General features: G+C 49.2%; 2 protein-coding genes across 2 annotated transcripts; both read right to left on the bottom strand.

Annotated features, from left to right (window-relative positions):
* Positions 1–1995: 1995 nt before the first annotated feature.
* Positions 1996–4847, bottom strand: CCL26 (C-C motif chemokine ligand 26). The gene is made up of 3 exons (XM_060649756.2): positions 4625–4847; positions 4422–4536; positions 1996–2200 (listed from the first exon to the last, which is right to left on the bottom strand). Exons 1-3 carry the CDS (start codon positions 4695–4697, stop codon positions 2104–2106), a joined length of 285 nt encoding a protein of 94 aa, XP_060505739.1. The 5' UTR covers positions 4698–4847; the 3' UTR covers positions 1996–2103.
* A 10269-nt stretch (positions 4848–15116) lies between these two features.
* CCL24 (C-C motif chemokine ligand 24) lies at positions 15117–17428 on the bottom strand. Its single transcript, XM_060649223.3, has 3 exons — positions 17247–17428; positions 16929–17046; positions 15117–16112 (listed from the first exon to the last, which is right to left on the bottom strand). Exons 1-3 carry the CDS (start codon positions 17317–17319, stop codon positions 15944–15946), a joined length of 360 nt encoding a protein of 119 aa, XP_060505206.2. The 5' UTR covers positions 17320–17428; the 3' UTR covers positions 15117–15943.
* Positions 17429–17730: the final 302 nt, after the last annotated feature.

The following is a 17730-nucleotide window of genomic DNA, read 5'->3' as shown; positions in this document are numbered from 1 at the left end:
TCATTGCTGAAGGGGATAATCTCTGGAACTTAGAACAGTTTTTCATTTTGGGCTACGAGGAAACCTGGCCTAACTGACCCCTGGTCTTTTGATCTCTTTAGCTGGTTACCTTCAGGTTTCAGTTCCCGATCTAGGACCATTGGGTTTATTATGCTGCCCCTCGTTTGTTTTGTACAGTCATTTTTTAGCCTTGTACCTGTGGCCCATCAAACCCTTTGTAGAAATGATGGACCCCATGGGTGATGCTGGCTCAAAGTTTCAAGATGACCTCTAGTGATTACAACCTTGATAAGATACGGACTTTAAATGACGAACATCCAAGAGTTATTTCTCTTACCTTTCCTTGTTACTCAAACGTGGTCTTCAATGGCCTCCATTTGCTCTGCACTTTTCCCTTTGACATGCAACATGATGATCAGGAAAGGTGCGGGACAAAACCACTAGATATGGAAAGCCTGACTCTGGAACAGTGATGATTTCGAGGAAAGATCTTGATCAAAAGGGGGGCGGGCAGGGAATGTGAAAATGAATAAAGAAAATCTCATTCAAAAATGGAGCTGGGACATCTGGCTGTCTTGGTCGGTATAGCATGTGACTCTTCAACTCAGGGTCATGAGTTCAAACCCCATGTTGGGCGTGGAGCCTACTTATAAAAAAAAAAAAAGAGTGGGGAGCCACAAAGGGAGAGGACTGAGGCACCACCACTCACACAGAGCAGCAGGAAGAAGGGAGATTTCCAATCTGCCCAGCAACTGCACACTGCCCTCACCTGCAGCCAATGAGAAGCTGCAGCCAATGAGAAGCTTCAGCCAATAAGAAGCTAGCAGCCCAGTTCTAGCTCTCCTTTTCCTCCAACGAGCTTTTGTGCCAAACAATCCCTGGAAACTTCCTCCTTTCCTCTGTAGAAGGTTGAGCTCTTCCTTTGTTCTCCAGACTTGCCCATGGTTCCCCCTAGTTTGCAATTTCTCTGCTATTTCAGAATCAACTCAATTGATGCTCCATAAACTTTGTTGCTTAATTTTTTTTAATTTTTATTTTGAGAGACAGAGTGCATGCCAGCAGGAGAGGGGGGCAGAGGGAGAGAGAATCTTTTTTTTTTTTTTAATGTTTTATTTTACTTTTGAGAGAGAGAGAGAGTGCGAGCGAGGGAGGGGCAGAGAGGGGGCAGGGGGACAGAAGATACGAAGTGGGCTCTTTGCTAAAAGCGGAGAGCCTGATGCAGGGCTTGAACGCTCGAACCACAAAATCATTACCTGAACCAAAGTTTGATGTGCAACTGACTGAGCCACCCAGGTGTCCAGAGAGAGAGAGAGAGAATCTTAAAATCTTAAGCAGCCTCTACACTGAGCCCCTGACATAGGTCTCAATCATATGACCCTGGGATCATGACCTGAGCCGAAACCAACAGAGGGGTTGCACAGAACTTAATTTTCCAAACAACATAAACTTACCTCTCTAACGTGAAAACATTTAATTGGCATGTCCAAACACATTAAACTTCCCCTTGTTGCTTTGTTTTGTTCTGTTTTGTTGCACAGAAACATGAGGAAGAATTCCATACCAGTGTCAGTGCAGGGAATGGGGGGACAAGCCAGGCAATCAGTCAAAAATACTGACTCAGGGGGCGCCTGGGTGGCTCGGTCGGTTGAGCGTCCGACTTCGGCTCAGGTCATGATCTCACGGTCCGTGAGTTCAAGCCCCGCGTCGGGCTCTGTGCTGACAGCTCAGAGCCTGGAGCCTGTTTCGGATTCTCTGTCTCCCTCTCTCTCTGCCCCTCCCCTGTTCACGCTCTGTCTCTCTCTGTCTCAAAAATAAATAAACGTTAAAAAAAAAATAAAAAAAAAAATACTGACTCAGTTTCTTTTCTTTGGAGAAGATTCAGGTTTTACTGAATAAGGATATTTAGGAGTACATCAAATCTTAATGGAGAAATCTTTATTAAAACCTTTCCTCCTCCTCCTCCCCTCTCCCCCTCCTCCTCCTCCTCCTCCTCCTCCTCCTCCAGCCCATGGGGCCTCCTGCTGAAGAAAATCTCCAGGCTCCACCAAGGATAGCAATCTCAAGAGCAGGGTCCAGGTACCCTGAGGCTGAAGGTTCAACAGGTCACATTTGCTGCTGTGCTCTGAGTAAAGAAATGTATCTTTGCACCCATTTTTCCTTTGGCTGTGCACAGACTTTATGGCCTTTTTTGGTAACGAATCTACAGAAAAGAGAAGCTGACAGTCAGTACTGAGAACTTTTGCCTCCTGAAGAGATGGAAAGGGAGGGTCAGCCACTTGACGGACTCTCTGGCCTTGCTGCACCTGTTACACAGTTTCTGTTCCGTCTTCTGATCCTTCTTTCCCCTTGGCCCTGTTTTCTACTGGAGACCATGCTTCCAGGCCCACCTCCCCCAGGAAATCATTTCCAACAGCTCTAGTCCGAAGCATGTAACCTGTACCATGCCTCTTAATTCTTTTGTTTTAATGGAAAAGCTTTATTGAGACATAATTCACGCACCATGCAATTTACTCTTTAAAGTGCATAATTAAGAGCACCTGCGTGGCTCAGTCGGTTAAGTTCCCGACTTCAGCTCAGGTCATGATCTCATGGTTTGTGAGTTTGAGCCCTGCGTCGGGCTCTGTGCTGACAGCGCAGAGCCTGGAGCCCGCTTCAGATTCTGTGTCTCCCTTGCTCTCTCTCTCTCAAAAATAAAATAAAACATTAAAAAAACTAAAAATAAAGCCTATAATTATAATTCACTGCTTTTTAGTAGATCCACGGATGATGCAAACATTACTACCACCCAGTTTAGAATCTTTGCCTCAACCTCCCAAAAGGAACCTCATATGCATCATGCTGCTTAATTCTTCTTTTTTTTTGTCGTTATTTTTAATTGGTGGAATTATAGCACGTGAAATCTTTAAGCAAAAACAGGCGATAAAAGCCCGTCATGCTGTTTAATTCTTAACCACATTATCCTGGGCTGTTTGCGGTGGCCGCTTATACGGGATTCCTGCACTCTCACGATGCTGTGCACTCATGGAGAGTGGGGGGTCATGGTTGATATCCCTGAATGTCCTCCAGCCTTCTGTCCCCTGAGACCACTCCTGAGGGTGATGAGAACCTAGGTCCGGGGCACTTTAGCCTGGAACAACTTGCAGGGTACAGTAGTATTTACGGGGCTCTCAGGCGGGTCCCAGCACAGGCAGAGAAAAACAGCCCAAAGTGGGGAGGGGTGAATAAGGGAGAGGCAGAGTTTTGTGAACATTTAAAAGCATAGCTGGGGAGTGCCTGGGTGGCTCAGTCGGTTAAGCGTCCGACTTCAGCTCAGGTCACGATCTCACACTCCGTGAGTTCAAGCCCCGCGTCGGGCTCTGGGCCAATGGCTCAGAGCCTGGAGCCTGCTTCCGATTCTATGCCTCCCTCTCTCTGCCCCTCCCCCGTTCATGCTCTGTCTCTCTCTGTCTCAAAAATAAATAAACGTTAAAAAAAAATTTTTGAAAGCATAGCTGGGAATGTCTCTGACATCACTCCCATTGAAAGAAATATAGGCCAGCCTTAGGGACTGGTTGACCGGTGGCAGATTGTGGCAGAAGTGATGGTGTGTGACCTCACAGACAAAGCCATAGAAGGTTATGGAGTTTCTGCCAGGTTCACGGGGGCACTTATGCTGGAGCTTAGAACCACCTTGTTTTTTTTTTTTCTTTTTTTCTTTCTAGTTTTTATTTAGTTTGGAGAGAGACAGAGACAGAGAGAGAGAGAGAGAGAGAGAGAGAGCATGAGTGGGGGAGGGGCAGAGAGAGGGAGACACAGAATCTGAAGCAGGCTCCAGGCTCTGAGCTATCAGCACAGAGCTCAATGTGGGGCTCAAACTCACAAACCATGAGATCATGACCTGAGCCAAAGTTGGACACAATTGACTGAGCCACCCAGGTGCCCCCCTCTTTTTTAAAAAATTATTTTTTTATTAATTGTATTTATTTATTTTGGAGAGAGTGACAGAGACAGAGAGAGTGAGCAGGGAAGGGGCAGAGGGAGAGAGAGAGAGAGAGAGAGAGAGAGAGAGAGAGAGAAAGAATGAATCCCAAGCAGGCTCCACACTGTCAGCACAGAACCCGATGTAAGGCTCCAACTCACAAACCGTGAGATCATGACCTGAGCCGAAACCAAGAGTCAGACGCTTAACCAGCTGAGCCACCCAGGCGCCCCTATTCTCTCTTTTATACCCAGCACTTAGCACATTGCCTGGCACATGGTTTGAAAGTTAGGAAACCAAGGCTAAGGGTCACACTTGTTAGTGGCAGAGGCAGGGTGATGATGATGACCTAAGTTACCAGGCTCCCATCCTGAACTCATCCTGGCACTGTGGGGGTGTGCCCAGCACCCATGCAATCACATGGCCAGTAGGAACCCTGAAAGCCCAGACAAGAAATACTCACATCACAGCCCGCTGGGAGCAGCTGTTCCTGGTGAATTTATAGGAATGCACCCACTTCCAAGGAAGGATCTTGTGGCTATATTGGAAGCAGCAGAACTTGGCCACATTGCTGCCACCTAAAAAACAGGGAAAGGAAGGAGCCTGGAGGTGGCCCTTTGCTTCTCCTCCCAGCCTGCCTGAGAAGGGAGTGGGACAGCCCCATACGTGTGGCAACTCCGAGGTGGACACTCAGGATGAAGATCAGGAGAACAAGAAAGCCAACAGGAAGGCTCTTCATGGTGCCACAGGCGGGGGCCCTTCACAGTGTCCTCCCAAGTTCCTCCTCACTCCACTGGACTCCCTTTTATAGGGTTGAGTCGTCCCTGAAGAGAATCCAGAGAATTTTGTGGTTGAGGCAAAAACAGCTCTTTTGACCCTGTCAGGTAAGAACAACCTGTTACCCAAGGAAGAAGACTGGAAAGAAAGGGAAAGTCCTCTGAGGGAAGGGGAGGAGCCAGCACCCCACTGGGAGTTTCTGCCTGCCCCTCCCATCCCCTGCTTTTTCTGAATCAATGCTTTCCTGTTTGAAAAGCAAAAGCAGAGGGAATGAAATAATAAATCTTGAGAACTGACTTAAATCACCTTAGAACACAATTGATGTTGTTCTGGACTGATCTCTAGCTCTTGACCCTAGCTTTCTTTGCTTCCTAAACACTGCTTATCTCTTGGTGAAGTACAGACAGTCTCAGGACAGGAGCACAGAGCAGCCCAGCCATGATAATGAATGCTGAAGAACAATGCTCGGGCGTGTGCCCGTCCCGTCTTCTCAGCGCCACACATCACCTGACACACAGGGTCAGAGCTGCTTGGGGGCACTTCAAGCTACCTCTTCAGGGTTAGAGAGCTCCAAACCAGACAGAACATCACAATTGCCTGGAGCCTGAACACACACACACACACACACACACACACACACACACAACTATATTCCCTGTTCCTGCTTTGTACCTCCTGGATCAGGCTTTTTGGGAGGGGTATCCAGGAATCTATATATTAGCCAGATTTGGCCAAAATGGGGAAAGTGAATTCTAGAATGGGGCAGTGAATTTCCCCAGGAGAGTCTGGGGGGCAGGTAGAGAGGGACTTTCACATCTGTGTTTCATAACACTGTGTTCAGTCATGTCCACCCCCGTCCTTAGGTGATGATGCCCCCTGGGGCTTTAAAATTTTGAGTTTAAGGTAAAAGAAAAAAATCCACTAGCCATCTAGAACCATAGAATTTTTCAGAGCTGTCTGAGACCCTTTAAAACAACACCCGCCCCCAACCACCCACCCAAGTCACCCAGACTGTTCTGACTACAGTTCTGAACTCACTGCTGACCTTGTCACAAGCTAAGACAGCTCAGACTTTGACAAAGTCTTTTTAGGTTCTTTTTAAAATTTGGCTGAAATCTGGGGTGTCTGGGTGGCTCAGTTGGCTGAGCGTCCGACTCTTCATTTTGGCTCAGGCCATGATCCCAGGGTCGTGGGATTGAGCCCCACTACGGGCTCTGCACTGAGCTTGGAACGTGCTTGGGATTCTCTCTCTCTTTCCTTCTGCCCCTCTCCTCTTCACACACACACACACACACTCTCTCTCTCTCTCTCTCTCTCAAAAAAAATTTGGCTGAAATCTATATTTTCATTGCTTCCACCAATTCACCAGATCTGTTTAAAAATGCCTAATTTCTCTTAGCTTCTGTTAGAAGAGGAAGAAATTGGGGTTTTGGCCGATTTGAAGACCATTGTTTTAGTTTGGGTTCCCCTCAAGCAGGAGAGGAGACGAGGACCCCAGTGCAAGCAATTCGTGATCCCAGAAGACACCAGTCGAGGAGAGGGGACGGGAGGTGGGGGACAGGAGGACACCAACATGGAGGCGGGTGATCACGCAGGTTACTGCCAGGAGCAGCCACGGCGTGGGGGTGGCTCTGAGGGGCTCGGGGCACCGGTGCAGAACAAGCCTGAGTTGGCCCGACTGTGGGGTGAAGAAGTGGGGATACTAACTCTCCACCTCTCTGCTTGTCAGTGACTGAAGGCTGCGCCCCATCATCCCTGTCTTGTCCTAGGAGCGGGCCAAGCGTGCTTGGGATCAGGGGAAGGGCTCTGAGGCATGGGCAGGTGTCCTCAATAAGCAGCCTTTGGCTCACAGAAGTGAAATATAAGGGGATATGCATGGGGCCCCAATAGCACCTGCTACGATCATTATCATGTTTGTCCCCGAACGTTCTCTTTTTCAGGCTGAGCCCCCACCCCCACCCCCATGCCTTCAGTTTGCCCCGCAAATCGGCCACCTTCCTACTGGCCACCTTCATGCCCCAGTTTCTGCTCCAGCAGCTACAGTGTGCTGGGCACCCAAAGGTTTCGTACATGGGGCACAATGAACTCTAACCACAGCGTTCTCCAACAGCATTGGCTATTGTTGATAGTGCTGCGGGGTACAGGTGCCCCTATGAATCAGCACTCCCATATCCTTTGGATAAATTCCCAGTAGGGCTATTGCTAGGTCGCAGGGTAGTTCTATTTTTAATTTTTTGAGGAACCTCCACACTATTTTCCAGAGCGGCTGCACCAGTTTGCTTTCCCACCAACAGTGAAAGAGGGTTCCTCGCCAGCATCTCTTGTTTCCTGAGTTGTGAATTTTAGCCACTCTGACCAGTGTGAGGTAGTAGTATCTCAGTGTGGTTTTGATTTGTATTTCCCTGATGATGAGCCACGCTGAGCGTCTATTCATGTGTCCATTGGCCATCTGGACATCTTCTTTGGAAAAGTGTCTATGTATATTTCAATACCTTGGTGAAGGAGGAGGAAATGATATGGCAGATAAATTACTGAATCCTGGATCCTGCTCTCTTGCCCCCGTCCTCTTCCCTGTGGTTGAAGCCCATGACTCCTACCCTCCAGCCTGCTAGTCGGCCTTCCCACCTCATGTATGGATGGATATCTCAGAACCCTCAATCCCATATGGCTCCCGAGGTCTGGACTATAATCTGCATTCCCCACTACTCTGATTCTCCCAGAATCGGGCCTCTCCTGGCTCACCTCTCTGGGCCCTCCCCCCCTTCCTTTTAGCTGATTTGCCTCACTATAGACTGAATTGTGTTCACTAATCCCCAGTGTGACTGTATTTGGAGATAAGAGCTTTATAGAGGTAATTAAGGTTGGTGGCTCAGTCGGCTGAGTGTCCGACTTCGGCTCAGGTCATGATCTCATGGTTTGTGGGTTCAAGCCCGCGTTGGGCTCTGTGCTGATGGCTCAGAACCTGGAACTTGCTTAGGATCCTGTGTCTCCGCCTCTCTCTGCCCCTTCCCCACTTGCACTGTTTCTTCTCTCTCAAGAATAAAGAAACATTAAAAAAAAAAAAAAAGAGGTAATTAAGGCCAAGGGTGGGGCCCTGATCTGATAGGACTGGAATCCTTATAAGAAGTGGAAGAGACATCAAGATGTGTGCACACAGAGCAAAGGTCGTTTGAAGGCACAGTGAAGAGGTGGCCACCGGCACACCCAGGAGAGAGGCCCCAGGAGAAACCAAGTCTGCTGACACCTTGACCTTTGACTTGCAGCCTTCAGGACTCCGTGCTCCAGAAATAAATATCTGTCATTTATGGCAGCCCGAGCTGACTGGGTTCTCCCAGAAGCAGATCCTTAGGCAAGGATTTGAGCATAAACAAAATATTTTGGAGGATATTTTGCAACGGAATATCCTTCTGCTGGGGGCAGAACACTCCGTTCTGTGTCTGCAAAGACTCCACCCTCCCAGCCTACAACCCATGTCATCTGTTGGGGGAAGCCTTTCCTCCATCGTTCCCAGCTGGATCCCGTGGCCATCCTCCAGCTCCACATTATACAGAGCTGAATTGCAGATGCCGCTCTCCACACACATCGGCTTACCCGTCTGCCTTCCTTCTTGGACGGTGAGCTCTTCCCGTTCATTTCTTCACTGACTCATTCATGCAACAAATGATTTTATTGTTGTCATTCTCCACACCGTGTGAGATGCTGAGATCCAGAGATAAACAAGACAGATGTGGTCTCTGCTGAGGACGTTCTCGTGGAGGGAATAGACATCGAGCAGAAAACAATTACCCAATACCTTATCAATTACCCCTGGGGCATGTACTTTGATGCAGAAGCTTAGGGAGCTTCAGAAATGTACATCGAGGGAATCTGAAGGAGGCTAGGGTGCCAGAAGAGTCTTCCATTAAAGAAAGTGATCTTTGCATTTAGCCTTGAAGGACAACGTACTGGTTATTCCCCATTTGTACCCTCACCCTGCCCCTGCAATTCATCATCAAGGAACCGGGAAGAAGGCTTCTTGTTGGTTTTCATAAGCCTTCAGCACAGAGTCTGGAATCCATTTATGTAACACACGTTTGCTGGGTTCTCACAAGGCACCCAGGCACTGCTGCAGGCCCTGGGAGTACACGGTGGACAAGACCAGAGTCGAGTGAATGGAAATGGATCCTCTGTCTACTGTCCCCAGTGAGATCTGGACATCGGGGAGAGAGCAGAAGGGGGCCCAGTGTGTTAGGAGGGTCTCCCCAGAGCTGGGCAGCCCCCACAAGAGGTAGGCTCCTTCCTAGTTTGGGTCTGATAGAAGCAGGGTGGAGTCAAGCCAAGAAAAACATATTCCCTGGAGTCAGAAAAGACAAACCTTTTTCCCATTTGCATGTTCCCAGTTACTCCACTTAATCCCCAAAGCAGTCCTGTGAAGGAGGTTTTAGTGGGCCAACCATCTCCCGCCAAGGAAACTGAGGTTCCAAGAGGGGAGAGAATTTGTTCAAGGTCACACAGCTCTCAGGCAGCAGAGCCAAGGTTCAAAGCCAGGTGTGTCTCAAGTGTGTGCCCTCTCCTGCCTCTTGAGCGTCCCCTGTCCCCTGATCCCCTCCCCTGAGAAAGGGCCTCAAGGTTGGCTTGCTCCGGGTTCTGTCCTGGATCCAAAACTAACCTGCAGTTAAGTGAGGATATCAAAGGAAAGGGCAAATAATGACAGGTACAGATAAGGTGTTGCACCTGTTCGGGCTGCAAGAGCTGGTAAAGTTTCAAAGAGCTGACACAGAAAGGGAGGTGCACTCAGTCCCAGGATTCACAATGTCCAGAACATAAAAACCAACCGCTCGTTGCTTGGGAGAATACAGCTCTTCCCGATTCTGAGTCCCATGAGAAGTTTCTCCTAGTAATCCCCGGAAAGCATCACCCGGCACTATTGTGACCGGGCCATACCCACGGCGTCCTGGCAAGAAGCGCCCGTTCCATAGAGCTTGTCACTACGCGGAAGTTAGAACGCCAGAAGGATGGTGACGTTTCTAGGGAAAGCCAGTAACAGGGTGTCTTTTCCTGGAATCAGAAAACGCAGAGGCCAAAAAGCGACTGCATGACCGCAGATGGGATTGGGTGGGAGCCAAGGAAGAGAGGGAGTTGGGAGTGTGGTGGGTGGGCTGAGCATTCAAGGGGTCCTCTTGCTGTCTGGTTTGGGCCGAGCATTCGAGGCCTGTGAGTCCGTCCCACAGCTTCAGGGGGAAGAAATCTTTAAGTGTCCTGAAGGTGTTTTCTGGAAACTGACAGAACTATAATTCTGGGAAGTTAGATAACTCTTAATAGAGATTCAATCCAGAGAAACAAGGCTGTGGAATTCGGCAGAACAAATGGATCTGCAAGATCTCATAGAGGATTCAAGTACTTCTGATGGCCAAACATCTCCCTCGGCCAGATGAGCCTCTCCAGGCAGGTCTGCTTCCAAAATGGAAATGGGGATGGGGAAGAAGAGAAGCTGTCTCTCTGGAAGAACTGATCCGCTCGGGGGGACAGCCGAGCAGGGACTGCCATCATCACATGGCTGTCCAGAAGCACTGCCCTCTCAGCAGATGGATGGAGCCTTGCTGAGCCCAGTAGGTAGGCTGGCTTTTTGGGGAGAGAAGAATAATCAGGCGGGGCGGGGGTGGGGGGCAGGGGGCGGACAGAGGGAAAGGGTGAAGCTTGAAAAGTTCAAAGGCTTTGAACAAATATGAGACTTTATGACGTCGCCACCTTTATTTTACCGCTGCAGCCGCCATCTGAAAGCAGAAGGAGCCGAGACCATAGAACATTGTATTAGTGTCAGGGGTACAACATAATGATCGGACACGTATATATTGAGAAATGGTCACCGCAGTAAGTTAACATCTGTCCCCACACACAGTTACAACTTTTTCATGCAGGAAGAACTTTTAAGACCTACTCACTTAGTGACTTTCATATGTACAATACGGTATTGTTAACTCTAGTCCCGGTGCTACATGGGACACCCCCAGGACTTACTCATCTTCTACCCGGAGCTGGTACCTTTTGACCCTGCTATGCTCATTTCACACCCCACCCCACCCGCCTCTGGCAACCACCAATCTGTTCTCTGTATCTGTGAGTCCGTTTATAAAAAAAAAAAAAAAAAAGATTCCACGTATAAATGAGATCATACAGTATTTGTCTTTTCTTGTTTAATTGACTCCGCTTTGCATAATGCCCTCAAGGTCCGCCCCTGTTAATGGCAGGATTGTTTATGGCTGAATTATTTTCCGCTGCATATATATACATCACCTTTTCCTTATCCATGCATCCACTGATAGACACTTAGGTTGCTTCCATATCTTGGACTTTGTAAATTATGCTGCAGTGAACATGAGGGCACACATATCTTTTCAATTTGGTATTTTCCTTGGGAATGCAAGCTGGTGCAGCCACTCTGGAAAACAGTATGGAGGTTCCCCAAAAAGCTAAAAATCGAACTACCCTACGACCAAGAAATTGCACTACTAGGTATTTATCCAAGGGATACAGATACGCTGTTTTGAAGGGACACATGCACCCCCATGTTTATAGCAGCACTATTGACAATAGCCAAAGTATGGAAAGAGCCCAAATGCCCATCGATGGATGAATGGATAAAGAAGATGTGGTCTATATATACAATGGAGTATTACTCGGGGATCAAAAAGAATGAAATCTTGCCATTTGCAACTATGTGGATGGAACTAGAGGGTATTATGCTAAGTGAAATCAGTCAGAGGAAGACAAAAATCATATGACTTCACTCATATGAGGACTTTAAGAGGCAAAACAGATGAACATAAGGGAAGGGAAACAAAAATAATATAAAAACAGGGAGGGGGACAAAACAGAAGAGACTCATAAATATGGAGAACAAACTGAGGGTTACTGGAGGGGTTGTGGGAGGGGGGATGGGCTAAATGGGTAAGGGGCACTAAGGAATCTACTCCTGAAATCATTGTTGCACTAGATGCTAACTAATTTGGATGTAAATTTTAAAAAAGAAAAAAGAAAGTTAAAAAAAAAAGAAACAGAAATGAATAGTTTTCGTGCGTGAAGTGCCTCAGAGTGAGGTAAATCCTTATATGGTAAAATTACTGTTGTAGTCATTGTATGTTATCTGATGTGTCAAATATTTTATTTTTTGCCAATAGGAGACATATACTGATTTTGGTGCTAGACTAGAAGTTTAGAAAAGAAGTTGGAACTATTTTCACAACATGAAGTCCTTTTTAATAAATGGAAAACAGGAAAAACGAAATTTTCGTTTTGATTGTTATTCCAATGTAAACATTTTCTATCAACAACTAATTTTCTATATGTGTATGTAGTATCTATGCCCTGTTTTGACCTTCTATTCTTATTATAATAAAATAATACATATATATTAAAAATTTGAGATCGAATCTAATAAAATGTTTACTTGAGAGTTAATGAAAACAAAAAGTTAGTATTTTTCTTTCCTTTGGAGAAATACCCAGGAGTGGAATTGCTGAATTAATAGTTCCATTTTTATTCTTTGGGGTACCTCATACTGTTTTCCACCGTGGCTGCACCAATTTGGGCAACTGAAAAAAAAATTTTTTTTAATGTTTATTTTTGAGAGAGAGAGGGAGAGCGACAGAGTGTGAGCAGGGGAAGTGCAGAAAGAGAGGGAGACACAGAATCCGAAGCCAGGCTCCAGGCTCTGAGCTGTCAGCACAGAACCCGACACAGGGCTCGAACTCACGGATCATGAGATCCTGAGCTGAAGTCGGATGCCCAACTGACTGAGCCACCCGGGTGCCCCTGGGAAACTTTTTAAAAGATTGCAACCCAGGTGCCCCCGAGAACTTTTAATTCACTTTTAAAGAGTCCTCTGACAGGTTTTGCTGGTGGTGGAGAGCTCTCCCAAACACAGGTCAACTTTGCCCTAACATGGCCACAAACTGAACCCAGTCCCTCCCTGACCAGCCCCTGGCACCCCGTCCATCTCCAGAATATGTCCTTCCCAAGGGAGCCTGAGAAAGAGTGTGGGTGACTCAGTGCATGTGTCATTGTGCTGGTGGCCTGTTCAGAAGTAGGATAGGAGGGTGTCACCTCACCATACGCAGAGCGGCCATCCAGGTCCATGGCTCACATTCTAGAGCAAGGCCTGACAAAGGCAGAGCAGGGCATCTGGTGGACAGTTCCCATGCTCCCCACCGGTGCCTTCTTTCCCCAGACACATTTAAAGGCCACCAGAGAAATGAGACAGGAGGGAGCAGGGGCACAGAGCCTGCCAGAATGGACACAGAAGTGTCAGCCGGGGGTGAAGGGGGTTAAGAGGTACAAATTCGCGGTTACAAAGTAAGTCTTGAGGATGCAACATACAGCCCAGGGAATATAATCAATAATACATTTTTTGAATGTTTATTTATTTTGAGGGGGGAGGGGCAGAGACAGAGGGGAACAGAGAATCTGAAGCAGGCTCCTCACTGTCAGTGCAGAGCCCTACGCAGGGCTCAAACCCATGAAGTACGAGATCGTGACGGGAGTCGAAGTCGGGTGCTTAAACGCTGAGCCACCTGGGCGCCCCTACAGTCAGTAATACTGTCATACCTTGTATGGTGACAGATAGTAACTACGCTTACTGTGGGGACCATATCGAAATGTAGAAACCTATCATATCACTCTGATGTACACCTGAAACTAACGGTATATTATTGAATGTCATTTACGTTTCAATTAAAGAAAAGAAACTGTCAGCCAGATGCCCTGGCCCCTGCAAGACCAGCTTCAGCTTCTCCGCCTCCCAGCTGGGCTGGGTCATGCCCTCAGCTAACATTTATTGAGCCTCTACTATGTGCCAGGCACTGAGCTAAGTGCTTCCCGTGCATTAATGCCTTATTTAGTCCTCACAGTCAACTCATCAAATAGATAGTTCTATTATGCCCATTTTATAGATGTGGGAAGTGAGGCCAGACTACACGCCTACCTTGTGGAAATTAACAAAGACCACCCAGATGAAGACAAACACGTTATTCATTCAGAGCTTGCTACAGCAAGACGGTCAGCCGCTCTCACTGGTGTCTGCAGAGACTCAAAGGCAGGCCAGGGAACGGGGGTGGGGTGTGGGGGGGTGGGGTAGGGGGCTCAGAGTGGACAAACGGGGATGCACAGGGGTGCTTCGGTGGGAGGTGGTTGGCCTGGAGAAGCGAACAGCTTCTGTGATCGACTTGGGAATATATAGCTGGCTCCCTCTGGCTGGTCCTGAGTTGGAAAAGGGCTGGGGGGTGGGGTGGGACTAGGAAGCTGGCAGTCTCTGACCGAGTTGTGATGGTTCCTGGCCAGTTGCTGCAGAGCCCGTGGGTCAGACTTCTGTTGTCATCTATGGTCTGGCCCCTGTCCCTCGCCTTCCTGTCTCCCATCCCTGAATGCTCCAGATTTCATCCATCCCCAGAAATAACGCTCTTCTTGCCAAGGGAAATCTCAGTCACCATTCAGATGCCAACCTCGTGCTGAGGATGTCTGCAGGATCCCCTCAACGCACACCCATAACGTCCCTCGTTTGTACTGTTAGCGTTACTCTTTATTCTGCTTTGTGGTCGAGTTGCAAGAGCCTCAACAGCAGCTGCACCCAGAAGGCCTCCCGCCTTCTCACACCTTCTGTGACTCTCCACGCCCGAAGGCTTGTTTGCAACCGAGGGAGGTTGCTCTACTCCCACCTGCAGAAAGAGCACCCCTGCGCACAGCTGGCAATGACTGACGCAGCAGGGCTGTGATGACGGGTGGGTCTCACCCACTTCCCAGCTCTGACTGAGCTCGGCCTGGTGACCCTCCGTTCCTGGCCACCTTCCTCCCTGTGCAATAATCATTGCGCTCGGATCTTTGTTTCAGGGTCTGATTCTGGGGAAAACCCAAGGTTTAAAAGGGCTTATTATTCCCATTTTACAGCTGAGGAAAACCGAGGCGCAGAGACCGTGACATGTTTCAAGGTCATGCAGCTTACAAAGTAGGATTGGTACTAAACCCACACTGCTCTTGATTTGTGAGTGTGTGTGAGTGTGAGTGTGTGTGTGTGTGAGTGTGTGTTATTTTTCTCCCTGATTCTCTGAAGCCGGAGCCCCTCTTTGTCATTTTACAGCCTTGTCGTGCCTGCAACAGTCCCTTGTGCAATGATGTGTTCTGTTGAACTTTTTAAAAAATCTAATAGAATCCTGCTGTGCGTGAATGTTTTTACAAAGTTCATGACAGGACTCCCAGGAACAGGCTAAGACCACTCCTGGGATGCCCGGGGCTCAGGCTGCCTTTATCCCCTCCGATGGGCAACTCCGGATCATCTTTGGGGCACACACTCCCATTGTTCAGACCCCAACCCTGTCCCCACAGGAAGAGAGCAGGCAAGACACAATTACCTGAGAAGGAGAAATCAATTTTATTTGAACTGTTATTTGAGAAGAGCAATTGTGTCTACACTTTTGACATACAAATCACACAATATCTCATACATGGGTTGGGGGGGGGGGACCCTGGAATCCTTCTCCTACCAGAGCCCCGACGCCATCCTCACATTCCAAAAATGTAGGGAAAAGAACCGGCCTTAAAGGCAGAGCTGGTCTTTGTCCCCAGAGAAGCACAGGGCAAGCCAGTCCATAAAGCGGAACGCCTCCCCCAAACCCTTTCTTCCCAAAGGAATTTAACAACCCAGGCTGGCCCCTCATCCTCACCCTACAGGTCCATTTCATCACAAAAACCAAAGAGTCCCTGAAAACGTCATTAATTACATCCCATGAGCTGTGTGCGAGGAAGGCTGGGGATCTGGCAACGCGTGCCGCAAAGGAGCCCTAGATTTTGTTGGGTTTTTATACACCCGGGATTCTGGAAGTGGGGCAGGCTCAGGGCTTCTGTAGAGTGATGAAGAGCCACAGCTGTTGACAGGTCACCCGTACCCAGACAGACAGACAGATCCCACTGCAAGACCCGAGGACCCAAGAAGCCAGCTCTAGGCTAAGCTTTGAGACACAAGCAGTGCCTGTCTGCAGGTGGGGCCCGATGCACCTGGGCTCTGGGTGCCTGGAAGGCAGGGAAGGGCCAGCATAAGCTCCGGAGGAGGGCGGACGGCTGCCACCATCTTCCTTCCAGAACCTTCTCCACCAGCTCAGGGAAGGCAAGGGGCCCAGGGTGCATGAGCTCTCCCCCTCTCATCACTGGTGCACAGGCCCCAAGCTGAGGGCCGGGCGGTGGTTAGATGGCAGTGCTACTGGCAGGGGGCCTCTGCTGGAGGGCTTTGACACCCATCGCCCTGAGCCCCGTGGCCGCCTTCTTCCGCTTGGCATCCAGGTTCTTCATGTACGTCTGGACCCAGCGCTGCTCAGGGTCGCCACAGAACTTCTGGCCCTTCCGGGTGGTGAAGCTGCAGGAAGAGTGACAGGGCACACTTGAGACCTGGCCATGACCTTGGACCTCTTGACTTGATGAGGACGTGGGTGTGGAGGCCCACAGAGGGCAAGCTGCTGCCCGGGGCCCCCCTAGCAGTTCCTGACACGGTGTCTTCTCTCTGGGTGTCAGCATCTCTTTGCATCACCTGTTCTCAAGCTCCCTGTCAGATGGGGGGAGGCCCAGCCCTGCCTTTAGTTAATGTTGGATCTGAAGAGAGAGACACAATGTCTCCCCACAGGGAGGAGAGGAAAGGAGAAAATGCACTGAAAACCTCCAGGGAGTGGCACCTGGGTGGCTCAGTAGGTTGAGCATCTGACTTTGGCTCAGGTCATGATCTCTCGGTTCGTGAGTTTGAGCCCCACAGAGGGATGATCCTCTGTCCCCATCTCTCTGCCACTCCCCCACTTGTACTCTCTCTTTGTCTCCTCAAAGTAAATAAATAAACTTGAAAGAAAGAAAGAAAGAAAGAAAGAAAGAAAGAAAGAAAGAAAGAAAGAAAGACAAGAAAGGAAGAAAACCTCCAGGGGTTAGTTAAGGTAATGGGATATGCCCCCAAATAGTGCCTAGTATATGTATATATTTATATATATCTGGTGCTCAAGAAATGATTGTTGTCTCAGAGTCCTCTTCCTAATCTCTTGGGGGAGAAAGCTGAGGCTCAGGGAGGTGAGGTGGCTTCCCCAGGATCAGAGAGCCAGGCCCTCCCAACTTTACTCCCCAGTGACTCTGAATGGACGGTCATCTCCCCTGCCCCTCTCGCGCCGGGGGTCCGGGAGAGGAGGTTACTTACATCACTCCTGCCTTGGGGCAGAGGCTCCCACTGGACAGCTGGTAGCTAACCACTCGGCTCTCTGGAACTTTCTTGGAAATGAAGGACATACAGCAGGAAGAGGGGATGGTCACAGAGCCTAGAGGATGGGAGAGAGAAGAGCCCGGGCTGCCTGAGACTCTGGGCTGCCGAGCCCGAGCCCAACACCTCCCAGCCCTGGGGCCACCGCTCCTCAACGTTCCGCTCCAGACCCAGCCCAGTCAGTCCTCCACCCTCCACGGTGCTGTCCCAGCCACACTGTCCTGCCTGACAGCCCCGGGCTGAGGCTGGAGCTCTTACCTGCAGGGGCAATGCGGTGGGCACACAGGGCCAGCAGCAGGAGGCTGGCCACCATGGTTGCAAGGCCTGCCATGTGTGGGAGAGGGAGTTCAGGACCTAAAGCTGGGGTGCAGGAGGAGAGGGCCACGTTCCTTTCAGATCACCCTGACCTCCCTCTGCCTTTTATAAGGGCAGCTGGGAGGAAACACCCACTGATAGAACCTCCCCTCACCCCTTCCAGGCTTCTCTGAAAGTCCTCAAGGCCCACGAATCCTGCCAAGGGGAAGTTCTTGTGTAGCTGAGTCAGGGGTTATTTGGCGTATTCTAAGAAAGGGCTGGGGGAGGAGAGGATCACCCAATCTAAGTGGAGTGCAGAAGTTTTGGGGGCATAGTTAGAAGGCTGATGAGGACCCTTGGGGTGCTAGCTGTTCATTCCTGTGGGATCCTGGAGAAGTCCCTCACCTTTCTGAGCCTAGTTTCTTCCGTGGAAAATGGGTAAAGCCAT

The sequence above is a fragment of the Panthera onca genome, chromosome E3, assembly GCF_046562875.1.
Source record: "Panthera onca isolate mPanOnc1 chromosome E3, mPanOnc1 haplotype 2, whole genome shotgun sequence".
NCBI classification, from domain to species: Eukaryota; Metazoa; Chordata; class Mammalia; order Carnivora; family Felidae; genus Panthera; species Panthera onca.
This window is presented reverse-complemented; position numbering and strand designations above follow the sequence as displayed.

What these genes read in the sequence shown, in the direction of transcription:
- CCL26 (XM_060649756.2), bottom strand. Translation starts at nt 4,697, where the DNA reads ATGAAGAGCCTTCCTGTTGGCTTTCTTGTTCTCCTGATCTTCATCCTG. An exon ending in CCACCTCGGAGTTGCCACAC is followed by an intron (nt 4,537 to 4,624) that starts GTATGGGGCTGT and finishes CCTGTTTTTTAG; the next exon opens with GTGGCAGCAATGTGGCCAAG. An exon ending in TGCTCCCAGCGGGCTGTGAT is followed by an intron (nt 2,201 to 4,421) that starts GTGAGTATTTCT and finishes TCTTTTCTGTAG; the next exon opens with ATTCGTTACCAAAAAAGGCC.
- CCL24 (XM_060649223.3), bottom strand. Translation starts at nt 17,319, where the DNA reads ATGGCAGGCCTTGCAACCATGGTGGCCAGCCTCCTGCTGCTGGCCCTG. An exon ending in CCACCGCATTGCCCCTGCAG is followed by an intron (nt 17,047 to 17,246) that starts GTAAGAGCTCCA and finishes CCCATCCTCTAG; the next exon opens with GCTCTGTGACCATCCCCTCT. An exon ending in TGCCCCAAGGCAGGAGTGAT is followed by an intron (nt 16,113 to 16,928) that starts GTAAGTAACCTC and finishes CTCTTCCTGCAG; the next exon opens with CTTCACCACCCGGAAGGGCC.